This window comes from Eretmochelys imbricata, chromosome 1, assembly GCF_965152235.1.
Source record: "Eretmochelys imbricata isolate rEreImb1 chromosome 1, rEreImb1.hap1, whole genome shotgun sequence".
In the NCBI taxonomy this organism is placed as follows: domain Eukaryota; kingdom Metazoa; phylum Chordata; order Testudines; family Cheloniidae; genus Eretmochelys; species Eretmochelys imbricata.
The window spans coordinates 224,605,845-224,619,990 of NC_135572.1; the positions used below are offsets into that span (position 1 = coordinate 224,605,845).

At 48.2% G+C, this 14,146-nt stretch overlaps 1 protein-coding gene across 1 annotated transcript in view; it reads right to left on the reverse strand.

Annotated features, from left to right (window-relative positions):
• LOC144259198 (alpha-2-macroglobulin-like) overlaps positions 1-14,146 on the reverse strand; it is a 52,418-nt gene that overhangs the window by 20,884 nt on the left and 17,388 nt on the right. The window contains exons 16-21 of the mRNA XM_077807382.1: positions 13,743-13,913; positions 12,031-12,175; positions 7,154-7,247; positions 6,205-6,433; positions 5,696-5,822; positions 725-846 (exon numbers count right to left, since the gene is read on the reverse strand). Of these exons, the coding sequence (XP_077663508.1) occupies positions 725-846; positions 5,696-5,822; positions 6,205-6,433; positions 7,154-7,247; positions 12,031-12,175; positions 13,743-13,913 (888 nt within the window). The remainder of the gene's footprint in view (positions 1-724; positions 847-5,695; positions 5,823-6,204; positions 6,434-7,153; positions 7,248-12,030; positions 12,176-13,742; positions 13,914-14,146) is intronic.

Sequence of the window (14,146 nt, forward strand, 5' to 3'; positions counted from 1 at the left end):
TATATGGATAAGAGGAAGGGACGATATTACACATTATTATAACTGATGTTACTGTTGGTATCATGAAATGTCATTAGTTATCGTTGCTTTTTCATGACACACGGAGAGGCTATGCAGCTTTATGTATCATTTCTTACTGATTATAGATGCTGTATAATGAGCTATTGCTTTCCTGCAAAGGTGAGGGTATGCAGCATTACCCTGTGCTATTTCATTTCACTGTGTAATGTCAGCAACCATTGCTGCCCTAGAAAGAGAGAGGTTATGCAATGTTACCATGTTATGCTTATTTGGCACACTATGCAATGTTTTTTCTGTAAGGGAATATACAGTATTGTATCTTATAGTGGGTGGGATTTTCCAAAGCACACCTAATTCCCCTAGGTGCTTTGAATCTCCCACCCATGTGCTTCTTTTAGGCTATGTAGCAAGTTGTCACAGCTACCCGATGCCGACAGGGACAGCATGTTAAACAGTGAGTCTGAGGGCTCCTCCATCTCCTCTGCCTGGAGGTGGAGGCTTGCTGCCACCCTCTTTAAGAGTTCTTGATGGGCCCTGAAGTCCTATAACAGAGGAGGCATGGACAGTTATAGTGTCACAACTCTGTAAGTTATTACCGTTTTCCTAATCTACTCAGAGCATTATAGCACGGCTTTTTGCCTACATCACACTGTGTGAAAACTTACCACTTCTCTATACCGCAGGGAGTAAGCAGCCCACATACCTCCACTAACAGCTGTTTGATCACTGTATCCTTCCGTCCTGTCTCAGGGAGCACTGCTACCTCGTTCCCACAGGACAGCTCCGTCTCCAGGGCCTCTGCACTCACCGAGAAATTCACATTACCTGAAACAAAGAGGGATAAGGGTTCTGCCAGGCACTGCAGCTACAGGGGTGTCAATGTCATTTCCATGGTGCTCCACTCTTCAGCACCATTGATTACATGGAAGCCTCTCCGTAGAGGGCGAGCTCATGTCATATCTCATGTAGGCCTGGTCTCCACTATAAACTTAGGTTGAGGTAAGGCAGCTTATGTCAACCTAGTTGTGCATGTGTCTACATTTCAGTTTGGTTCCTACCGACGTAAGTGCCCGGTTACACCGACCTAATAACATCGCCACCCCGAGAGACATAGAGCCAAGTTCGATGTGCTTAGGTCAACGCAGTGATAGTGCAAACACTCCATTACTTATGTTGACAGTTACTGTCCTCCAGCAGCTGTCCCACAATGCCCCACGCTGACTGCTCTGGTCACCATTGTGAACTCTGCTGGCCAGGGGTCACAGAAACCAGAAGCCTCCCCCCCCCACAACACACACACACTCTTTGAAGCCCTGCAAATTTTTGAAATTCCTTTTCCTGGGTGCCCGGCTTAGTGGGCACACCTAGCAACTCTCCCTTGTCGAGTGCAACTGCCCAGCTGACCATGCCAGCTATGCACTTCAGACATGCTGCTGCCTGGAACAGACAGGAGAGATCGGCTCTCCTGGGCCTGGGGGGAGAAGAGGCTGTACAGGCACAGCTATGGACCAGGCATAGGAACATGGATATCTATGAGCAGATATTATGCAAGACACAGCATTGGGCTATTTTCCTCACTGAGGTCCCATCTGTGAGTGAACAATGCCAGTGCCTCTTCCAATGACCAAAAGGACATTCAACTGTCATTCTGCACCTGCTGAGCCTCTCGCTGAAATATTCCTTGGTGCTGTCGAGGTGGCCGGTGTATGGCTTCATGAGACAAGGGAGCAAGGGTTAGGTTGTGTCGCCCAGGATCACAACTGGCATTTCAACATTGCCACTTGTAATCCGCCAGTCAGGAAAGAAAGTCCCTACTTGCAGCTTTCTGAACAGTTCTGTGTTCTTAAGGATGCGAATGTCATGCACCTTTCCTGACTGATGTCAGTGATCCACCAACACCTGAATAACCACGGAAAAGTAGCCTCTTTTGTTGATGTACTCTGAGGCAAGGTGGTCTGGTGCCAAAAGCGGGATGTATGTGCCATCTGTCGCCCCACCGCAGTTTGGGAACCCCATTGCTGCAAATCGATCCACTATGTCCTGCACATTGCTGAGAATCACAGTCCTGCATAGCAGGGGGCGATCAATGGCCTTTCATACTTGCATGACAACAGCCCCTGCAGTGAATTTCTTGACTCCAAAGTGATTCTCAACTGACTGATAGCAATTTGGCATAGCTCGTTTCTACATTGCGATCATCACTTGCTTCTCCATTGTTAACGTAACTCTCATTTTGACCAGTGGCAGTGGAATACCTATCCATGGGGCACCACGCTCTGCATCGATACAAGCACACCTGGGAAGTACACGCATCTCTGACACAAGGAGCCAGGTATGCATGCATACAAGTAATGTGCTAACTGTGGCAGCTGTATGCCGATGTAACTTGAGTCAACATGAGTTTGTAGTGTAGACCCGGTAGTAGTATCTTAGACCATGCCTCCACTGGGCTCTTCACACAGATGTAGCTGCACCAAAGCAAACCCTGAGAACAGCCCTGCTTCCCTGGTGTGAAAAGTGACTCACCCCAGAGAAGAAGGACTGTTCTAAGGGTTTGCTCTGGTGCAGCTACATCTGTGTGAAAAACACATGCAGTGCAGGCATGGTCTGACAAGGATTCTCACAACAAAATTTTTGGTGGCCTCAGAGTACAGCCACCAACTCTTGCTGGTGGCTACTCTGACACTCTCATTTCAAACCGGGGCACGTGGCACTAGTGCAAGTCACAGGTTACACCAGATAGTATGTCTACACTAAGAGTTTGTTCTGGTGCTGCTACATCAATGAAGCTACAATCGTGAAAAAAACACAAAAAAACAGCGCAGAAAAGACATGAGGATCACTCTGCAGCAGCCTTCCCAGTCCTGGCAGGAATTGGGCAAGATGGATAGGAGTGCAGGGAGTAATGGATCTGATTTCTGGCTGAGGACAATGGCCTCTGTTACACAGGACTAAAGGGTCATTATAGCCCCTTCAGGCCTTAGAATCTATGAATCTATGATTCTATCCATAGAGCCTTGGCTGAGTCAAGCAAACAGTTAATGCTCCCATTTAGCCCATCAGGGCCATGAGGGGAAGAAATAATTAAATTCTCCATCAGATCCACAAATTACTTAACAGGGTCAGCACACTTATTCCAGATGTGCTCACCTGAGATGTTTCCCAGGAAATGGTCTTAGCCTAATAACAGTGAATGGCAATGACAGCTGCTGAATCAGGATAGTATTTCAAAAAATTCTGCTCCTTGGGGATGCAATTGGCTAGTACCAAGGAGTTAAGTGAAGAGTAGTCAGGAGTTTATTAAGGGCATGTCTACACTACAAAATTAAGTAGACCTAAATTAGGTCAACATGCAGCCACGGCAGTAATTAAATCCGTTTTGAATGTCCACACTATGCTCCTTGTATCGGCAGTGCACATCCTCACTAACAGTGCCTGAATTGAGGGCAGCAAGCAGTGCACCATGGGTAAGTATTCCACTGTGCAACTCACAACCATCTAGCACAGGGTATTTTGGGAAGGGTTTGCAATGCATCATGGGGGCAAAAAAGTCGTGCAGGAGTGATTAGAAACATGGTTTCAACATCCCATGATGCAATTTTCTCCATCCCATAATAATATCTGCATCCCATAATGTTTTGCGCCTCTTTTCAAAAACACTGCAAACCTGTGCATCCGCCATTCTGTGAGAAGCATGGATCCTGCAGAGCTCTGCACTATTGTGATGAGCATTGTGAACACAACACGCCTGATCCTGCAGCATTTCCAGAGCCTCAAGAGGAGCATTGGGGAATATGACGATTCCTTGCAGGCTAGCTTGTTGTGAACCATGGAAAGAAACAATTCAAGGTTGTTGTTGGCAGTCATGGAGCAGCTGCAGATGGTGGAGCACTGTTTCTGGGCCTGAGAAACAAGCACTGACTGGTGGGAACACAACATTTTGTAGGTATGGCATGACGAGCAATGGCTGCAGAACTTGTGGATGTGCAAGGCCACTTTCCTGGAACTGTGTGCAGAGCTCGCCCCAGCTCTCCAGCACATTGACACCAAAATGAGAGCTGCACAGAGTGGTGATCACTGTGTGGAAGCTTGCAACACTAGATTGCTACCTATCAGTTGGGAATCAATTTGGAGTTGGGAAATCCACCATGGGAAGTTGCTGTCATGCAAGTGTGCAGGGCCATTAATTGTTTCCTGCTACACAAGACTATGACTCTCAGCGGTGTGCCGGACACAGTGGATGGTTTTGCAGCAATAGGGTTCCTGATCTGCAGTGAGACAACAGATGGTACACATATCCCTATTTTGGCACCAGACCACCTTGCCAGAGTACACCAAAAGAAAGGGCTACTTTTCTATGGTAATACAAGTTGTCGTGGATCACTAGGAACGTTTTACTAACATCAACATGGAATGGTCAGGGAAGGTGCAGGACACATGCAGAAAGCTGCAAGCAAGGACTTTCTTTCCAGAACAGAGGATTACCAATGGGGATTTTGAAATGCCAATAGTGATCCTGGGAAATCCAGCCTACACTTTACTCCCCTGGCTCACAAAGCCATACACTGGATACCCCAACAGCAATCACAGGCTCAGCAGGTGCAGAATGATAGTTGAATGTGCCTTTGGCCACCTGAAAGGCTGCTGGCGCTGTCTACTCAAGAGTTTAGACCTCAGTGAAAAAAATATCCCCATAGTTGTAGGTGATTGCTGTGCACTTCATATCTGTGAAGCAAAGAGGGAGATATTTCCACTGGGATGGAGGGTGGAGGTGGAATGGCTGTCTGCTGATTTTGAGCAGCCAGATACTAGGGCTATAATAAGAGCTCAGCGGGGAGCTAGACACCTCAGGGAGGCTTTGAGAAATGCTAAGCTTTGATTCATTACTAACAAAGCTGCCAAATGAAGAATGAAAGAAGAAACAAAGATCAAATAAAGGAGAAAGGTAACGAATCTCATCGTCACACTTGTATTTGTATTCAGTGGAGAGATGAGCTCAAACCACAAAGCTGAATCCAGATCTGAACTGGATTTCAGATACCTCAGAGTTCAAAGCTCTTTTGGATCAGTGGATTGGCTTCATGCCCTTCTCTAAATCAGCACAGGATTTTACAACAATTTAAGTCCTTTCAGATGGGCTCTTCTCTTAGTAAGGATGGCCATTTAACCAGCACTTTAAGTTTTCTATGGGGTGTCTCAACTAAGTGGTTTCTCCACTATGTGATATGGGCAGGGGTGAAGCAGATGGGTGATAACTGTATTTCAGGCTTCCAGTCTCAGCACAAATCTCCCTCATTCTGGATGACTGTCCTGGCCCATGTGAGAACTAAGGACTATAACCTGCTTTTCTTGCTGAAAGAAGAGACCCAGCCAGCTCTCATCTTTCACTGGTGTGTTAGAGAGGAGTATGTTGGTGGAGGTCCTCACTGAACAGACAAGTGTCTTTTGAATGGAGGGGTCCAACAGCTGAAAACCATTTAGGGTTCTCTGTCTTGTCTGAGGAGGAGCTTTATCACTCCCCAACCAAGGACAGAAGTAAAACACCCCAAAGAAGTGTCTTGGAGAAGTTGAATCCCCTACCAAGAGATTTTTGAGCTACCAGGTCCCTGCCCCCTGAGGTTTCTGTGCCACTCCATCCAGCCCCCAAAGATATCAGAGCTATAATGCTTCTTACCCAGAGATTTTGGGGTCACAGCCCAGGACACGGTTTTTCTTCCATTCGCACAGAGACAATAAGAGTCCTCTTCCTTCTCCACAGGGGTAGCTCGGAAGTCCGCAGATGGAGCCAGTGAGATGTTGACCTGTCAATTGTCCAGAGACGTGTCATCAGGGAGGGGGCTAGGGAAATTGGGAGTAACTAGAGATGCAGACAGTACAGCAGATGGAATGTGCAGAGAACTGGGCAGAACAGGGTTTGTGGTACTATATGGGACGGGGGGGTTGAGGGAACACATGGGTTTAGAAATGTAGATGGTTACAGGGGTGTAGAGATTTGGAGTTACAGGGGTTTGGGGTGGCATGGGAGTTACAGGAGCATTGAGGCTTGGGTGTACAGGTGTTTGGGGAGGACAGGGACTGCAGAGAGACCGAGGGCTAAAGAGAGCTACAGACACAGGAGTTTGTGACGCAGAGAGGTGTGGCCTGTGGGTTTGGTTGCATGGTGATGGTGTGAGTGTCCCTTACCCTGATGCAGCGGGTCAGGTAGTTGAAGACAGTGGCCTTTAGCGTGAAGGCCTCGCCACGCACCACGGAGTAGGGCAGGGTGAGCTCCACAAAGAAGGGCTGGAAGGCTCTGAGGGACACGGTTGGAGACAGGCCAAAGCCAGTGTCACTCGAGGTGCAGAACATGTTGGCTTTCCATTCTGTGATGGTATCGGGGATTGTCAAGGGCAATTCAGCACTTCCGTTGGAGCTGGTGACAAAAAGAGAGATAGGATCATGATCACAGCCTGGTCAGACACTGAAGGAAAATCCAAGTGTTCCAGGGAGTGATGTGGGGAACTCAGTAGGGAGTCCTCTCCCCTCTGAATCAGCACTGACCCCAATGCTCCAGTGTGGTGCTACAGAGTGCTGTGACGCGGGGAGTGGTGTGGAGAACTCAGTAGGTAACGCTCTCCCCTCTGAGTCCACACTGAGCACAGTGCTCCAGTATGACGCTGTGCTGCAGGGAGTGATGTGGGGACTCAGTAGGGAGCGCTCTCCCCTCTGAGTTAGCACTGAGCCCATTGTGCTGGGAGGTCATGTGCCATGGGAGGTTCTGTCATTCAGATAACACAGCTGATATTTTGACAACTTGTGATCATTAAAGACTCCACAACCCTTTTAACAAGAAGAGGGGGGCTCACCCCAGTAATCCCTGGGTCATTACAATCCAAATGCTTAGATTCCCCCTGCAATTTCAATTGGAAATGGGGCTCTTCTTCACTTTCCTTTCTAGAAGCTTGTGCAGTGTTGTTCTGCACTGTAAACACCTGCCAATGGGGAACAGCCCGCGGGTGGCTGAGTGAATCCTGCATACACAGAGTTTGAAAAGCACGTTGGGATGATGAAAGAGGCTCAGTAACCATCAGGAAATCATATTATCATCACAAAAAATAATGGAATGTTAGAACAGCAACAGCCAGCTACTCACTTCACAGACACTAAATCCCAAATCCATGTCTCCGGGAAATACTTCCGAATTGTCTCCGCCTCTGTTGGAAGGGTCTCAGCCATGGCAGGGTAACCTGAGAAAACTAGCTTTGAATGTCCTGGGTGGTGTGAGTACAACTGATTAGCACAGATATAATGCATCAAAACCAGCCTGATGCTTCCATCGCTGAGGGTAGGTCAACGCTGCAGCTGGAGGCATAATTTCCAGCTTGGGTAGATGTACATACACTACACTACCTGTGATCAAGCTAGTGTGCAAAAAATAGAAGAGTAGGAGTGAGAGCATGACAGGCTAGCCTCCCAAGTACATACGTTGGTCCCAAGCGGGATTGCGCTGGGGGTGATTAGCCCAACCAGCCATCTGTGCTGCAACAGCTACGCTTCTCTTTTTAGCGCACTAGCTCTTAATCAAAGCTAGCACGTGTATGTCTGTCAGGCCTGGAAATCACAGGCGGCGAGTTATATGGGCCCGTGGTGCTCAAACTCCACCAATATTCAGGATCTTGGGCCCAGCTCCACCAAGGTTTGGGCTTATAGTCTCAGAGCCGTCCCATCCATAGGATAGACTGGGGAAACCGCCCCCAGGCCCTGTGCTTTGGAGGGGCCTCATGCTTCAGGGGGATGTGGGGTCCAGGGCAGCCTGGAGAGTTAGCGGGGGGCCTGGCGACAGCACCAACAAACAACCTTGCCCCAGCCCACCCTGTTTCACCCCCACTCCATCCCTTCCCCCAGCCCCTGCCCCACCTCTTTCCACCCCTTCCCCGCCCCACCCCCATTCCACCCCCTCCCCCAAGCCCGCACCCTTGCCTCTTTCCGGCTTCCGCCCCCTCCAATGAGTGATGCTGGGAGCCGGCGGGGTGGGCTGGGGCCGAGTTGCTTGCTGCTGCTGGCACCAGGCCCCCCGCTAACCTCCCAGGTTGCCCTGGACCCTGAATCCTCCTGAAGTGAGGAGCCCCCCAAAGCATGTGGCCTGGGGTGGTTGCCCCTGGTCCATCTCATGGAAGGGACAGCTCTGCTTGGACCCATTCTGGGCACCACCAAAAATTATACAAACCTGGCTCCCATGCTGGAAATTACACCTCCCACTGCAATTTAGACACACCCTGGACACTTTCCCCTCCAGCTACACTGATGCAGTCAGACACCCAAATCTGTTGTGGTGGGCAGGGTGGGAATGGAAAGTTCCATGTCTGAAGCATGTTTGAGGGGTCATCAGGACTCCAGCATGTCATTTTCTGCTCCACCATCACTGCAAAGCCCCCAGCCTTTCAAAGGATCGGCCTTAGAACTGGTCACGACAATTTTCTCAAAGATTTTATTTTGGAAAAAACCCAGCTTTTTGACTCAATGGAAATTCTCATACAAAAATGTCTGTTTCCATTAAGAGTTTCTGGGGGGCGGGGTTGTTGAAAAACTGGGGCGGGGCGGGGCGGGGCGGGGAGGGGGGAGACTTTTTATTTTGGATGAAAATTTAAAAAAACCCAAAAAATATGTTTTAAAAAATGATTTCACCATTGTCCCTTATTTTTGTGTGTGTGGAAAATAACAGCCATTTTTTGCTCACCTGTGTATTGGTATTGTTAAACTAGGCATTAGAGTTATAAAAATGTGTTCAGTGTTTAGACTTTATGGAATCCTTGTGAGTGGCTGCAGGCATTAATCTCACTTATAGTATCTGTATCCCATGTTCTGAGGCAGTGGTTCTTAACCTGAGGTGCACGCACCACCGTGGGGGTGCGAGATGCCCTTTCTGGGGGTGCGAGACATGCCAGATTTTTTTAGAAGGTAAATCATCGAAAACAAAAATTAAGCACAGGCATGTAAGTATAACTACTTTGTTTCATCAAACCTATGTTTATATGTATATAATTCTCTCTTTTTCATTCTATAGTTATGATATATCTAGGTTTAAAGAACTGACCTACTTCAATGATTTTTGATAAGGGGTGCGAGAACATATTTTGAGAACCAAAGGGGTGCAGGCTGCAGTAAAGGTTAAGAACCACTGTTCTAAGGTAATATTTCATGTTTGCTCTGTAACTGTGAATCACCAGACAGAAAAGAAGCATTAACGAGTGTGTAATACCAGTCTGCCACAAAAGAAGGCCCATCAACACCAGACAAACCATTGTGGAACATCAGCTGATTGCTCCCCCTCCACCAAGAAGAGGAGACAGCCCACTGAATTCCTTCCAATGGCTGAATTTGCAACTCAAAGCAGAAGGGGCAAAGGGATAAAAAGGAGGAACTGTATTTTTTATGCTGCTTGGATTCTGAGGGGCAAGGATCACATAAGCAAAAGATCCCCAATGCTTGGCCTGGGCTAGCCCTAAAGGTCATATAGATATTGCTTATCATAGAAGACACTATTACCATTTGAACAGGACTGGACTAGCAAGGGGCTGCAGGGCAGGACTGAGGGGCATTGGCAGAGCTGCGTGGGGAGCCGGGGACCGGAATGGCAGGGGGGCTGCAAGGCAGGACTGAGAGGCATTGGCAGAGCGGTGTGGGGAGCCCAGAATTGGAATAGCAGAGACATCAGAGTTTCTGCCTACAATATGTTTAACTAGCCAGATCTATTGGCACCTCACCGCTATTTATTTATTTGGATTTATAATACACACAAAACCCCACCAATCCAGTGCTTTAGGCTCTTTGCCATAAATTGAAAATGCACTTCTGAAAATCAGATATACACCAATTAACAATCTCTCCTGCTGGTGAGAAATGTTCAAATCAGTCACCAAGCAACAAGAGCCCAGATGTTTCCAGATTACCCACCACTCCAAAAAAAAACACTGACTCTATGGTAGTGGCAAACAATCTCTTTTTTGCCCCCTGTACAGCTATGGCATAAGAGTTAAGAAAAACTTTATATTGGAATTGGTCAGCTTCAACCTCTCTAATGTCTGGTGGCGGAGGCAGTCCAGAGCAGTGGTCAAATGTGGGCGGATGATGGGGCAGCTGGGAGGTTGATCAGTATCAGAGGCAGCCTGGGGCAGTGGTCAGAGTTCTCTCAAGGGTCAGTAGCTGGAAGGTCCAATCCAAGGGGTCAGGTCAGTGCATCAGGGAGGCCAGACCAGGCAAGGCAGCAGGCAGGGTCAGGCAAGGCTGTCTAGGCAGCAATCAGCAGACAATGATCTGTTGCTCAGACAGCTTCCTCTACCTGTTGGGGCTTTTAATAGCCCAGGTACTCACTGGGAGTGCTGTCTGTCCATCCAATCAGAGGACCAGGGCATGGCTGCTGTGGGTCTATAGGCCTTTAGCACTAGAGCTGTTGGTCAGGGGTAGCAGCTAAGGATACCACCTAAAGACCTGGGTTCACTATCAGGGTCTTACAACCTGAGGGCTATTGGTGCCATAAAGAGACAGTGGCAGAAGCCCCAGGCTGAAGCTGACTAATTCCACCATCAAGATTTTCCCCTCCCACTTCAATTGTCCCTAATCGTCTGTAAACCCTGGTTGTGATCCTGACAGACCAGGTGCCAGCTCATGCCAGAGCCCCCGGCCAATTCACTTGTGTGTTCGTATAGAACAAAGCGATTTTTAAATGTATCAGAGTGTATGTGGTGTTTCAACTTCATGAAAATGAGTGGGATGTTACTTGCTTTGTTTTCACTTATCTGCATCCGTTATAATGCAATAGCAAACATTTACATTATGTGTACCCTGTAACTAAATAACCCATCAAACAAAAAAGAAGCCTTGTGCAATGCAAATGAAGAACTTTAACAGAAAAGTGCAGGTTTCAAAGCAAGTGGGCATTGTGTGTGATGATCAGAGGCAAACACTCTAAATGCATTCCTCACTCTGTCATCAAAGGAAAAGCCCACGTGGGTAGTGACCCTCCCAGCTTGTTCTTGGTGAGAAGAAGCTGTAAGTATGGATTCAGGGAAAGATCCTGCATCTCTGGACTGTTTGGACTCTTACAGGGAAGTGTACCAGATGCGAAGCGGAGATCCCCAGAGACAATCTGGGGATCCTGAAAAGACTTGGGAAACTGGCAGTTTATTACATCACTGCCACCATTTGGAATTACAGACTGACTCACCTATGCATATATTTTATCTGCTTCAACCTCTCAATAACTCTCATTTCCTTTTGTTAGCTAATAAACCTTCAGTTAGCATACTATAGAATTGGCTACCAGCATTATCTTTGACGTAAGATCTAAGGATAAGTGACTGGTCTTTTGGGACTGAAAGCCACCTAAAATGTGAGGTGATTTTTGGTATAAGTGACTTTTTATCACAAAGTTCAGTTTGTCTGGGTGGCAAGATAAACTGGAGACTCTAAGGGGACTGTCTGTGACTCCATGGTAAGACTGGTACAGAGTTCACATTTGTCACTGGCTTGATGAAATTTAATTATAGAACACACCAACAGTTTGGCATGTTGCTCTGTTTTCTGACAATCTGCCTTAAAGTAGACAGTGATGATTGTGAGCCACTCCAGACAGCGTGACAATGGTGACTCTGTAGAAGGCTGTGCTTGGGGAACTCTCTACTGATGCCTGAGGACGGAAGATCATTGTCTGCGAGCTACTCACAGATTTGTCTGCCAGCAGCATAATATTCTCCCTCAGAGCCCCCAGAAACAATTTGGTTCCATTAATCTCCCAGGCGAGGGTATCAAAGCAGGCCCCTCACTCTGTCAGGAGAAGTGTGCCCCCAACCTCAAACTTCAGGAGGGAATGGTCATCTCATGATGTGGGAAAAACTTCCAAATGCTCAATCCACAACCCCAGTCCCAACACTAGAGCTAGCATGAGGCCAGCGATCAGCAACAGCGTTCACCCCAAAACACAGATGCTCTCTCTGCTCAGAACAGAATGCTTGCGTGGCCTTTGGCCTTTACCAGTTCTCCTGAGTCCTTGTGCTGGTGTCCTGATTTCACTGCTAAGTCCTTCAGCACTTCTGTAATCCCAAGCAATTTGAGGGAAATGGAGGCAGTAATGTGGCTTTCTCACCTTGGAGTTTGTGAAGACCTTTAAACCCATTTCCTGTAGGGAAAAACCCAACATACATTTTGTTATTTATTTTTGTTGAGATTGAAATTCCAGAACTGACACCAGTATTAGGGAGACAAGGTGGGTGAGGTGATATCTTTTATTGGACCAGCTTCTGATGGTGAGAGAGAGACGAGCTTCTGAGCTTACACCAGTTGGCCCAATAAAAGATATTACCTTACTCACCTGGTCTGGAACCGACATGCCTATAACACCACAGCATACACCAGAACTAGGGGTTTAATGAGCAAGGGGGAAACTTTGACACTTTTCCTTGATGGGATATGGAGCCTATAACGCATAGATGAGGCTACGATTTAGTCACGGAGGTCACAGCAATCACGGATTCCATGACTTCACCGGACCTCCATGATTTCTACACTTCAGGAGGTGGAGGCGGGACTGTGCGACCCTGCCCTGCAACTGGGGCTGGCTGGAACCAGGACCCTGCAGCCCCAGCCCTGCGGCGTCCCGGGCTTGGTGGGGGCTGCAGCCGGGGCCACGCACCCCTGCCCGGCGGCTGCAACAGGGGCCATGTACCCCCCTTGCAGCTTTCCAGGGCCATGCGCTCCATGCCCCCGCTGCAGCCAGGGCTTGGTGGGAGCTGCAGTAGAGGCTGCGCACCCCTGTCCCGCAGCTGCTGCGAGCTCCAGAGCGGGGCTGTGTGCCCCCCATGGCTGCACCCCCGCTGCAGTCGCTGGGACTCCATTCCCCCTCCCACCTAGCCCTGCCTCCCCACCGGTTATTTTTAGTAAAGTCACGGACAGGTCATGGGCTCTGTGAATTTTTCTTTATTGCCTGTGATCTGTCCGTGTCTTTTATTAAAAATAACTGTTACGGAATCTTAGCCTTACCCATAGAGCCCAGGGTGATAGTCTCAGGTCTGAGGGACTGGATGGCTCAAAAAGATAAGGGAATAGGATACAGGGTCCTTTTATCTCTAGGGCACTGGTTCCAATTTCCAATCCAACTCCAGGTCTGAGGCCTGGGTGAACCAGGGAATGGAATACAGAGTCTGATCTCTAGATGTGTGGTTCCAATCTAGCTCCAGCTCAGAGGGCATTCGTTAGTCTTGGGGGATGGTAAGGGCACATGGATTATTTTACTTCTAGTTCACCAGTTCCAGTCTAGTCTCAAATCAGCCCTGAATCCAAGACGTTCCTATATACTGGTCATTCGTTGGGTTATGTGAAATGAGCTGGTGCGTATTAGGCCAGTTCTTAGTGGCGCAGGTACCCACATCACAAAGAACACCTTCACCATAAGCACTAATACGCCCCCTGTTAGCAGCCTCAGAAGAGAGGTCAAGGATTGAAATGCCCATGAAGACAGCATTTGCCTCACCGTAGAGGTGCTCATACCTGATCTTTCCAGGTCAGACCTGAAGCACATTGATGAGGGACAGTGCATGGTGGAAGTTTGCACCACCATTGTACTTGCTCCAGATATAGATCAGTGATCAGCACTCCAGAGCAGCTAGCCCTGCCCCACATGCCACTCACAGCAGGTTTAAATGTCCTCATCTCCCCACAGCCACAAGGACAGGATGAGGAGACTTTACCTTCAAGATGCTATAAGTGTCCTCTTCATCTGGCTCTGACACTGGAGCATAGGTGACTCCATTCACAATTATCTTCTCTGCGGCAATGCACTCCTCCTGGGGATCCATCGGCAGCACGTCTGTGCCATGATGATATCCCTGAAGTTCCTTCACTGGCAGCAGGTTATACACCTGGGCAAACAGAACTGTGTCACTTGGCCTCATCAGTGCTGAGAAACACTGCTGGGGGAGACAGACAGGCAGAGGCAGACAGACAGACAGATATATAGAGAGAAGGTGGAAGTGATAGAAAATAAACCAAGAGCGGTAAATACACTACAGAGCAGGGAGCAGGAAAGAGGGATGTGGGAAGCTGCTTCTTTGGCTGAACCCTGGCTATTATGATCAAATATATCAAAGTATCT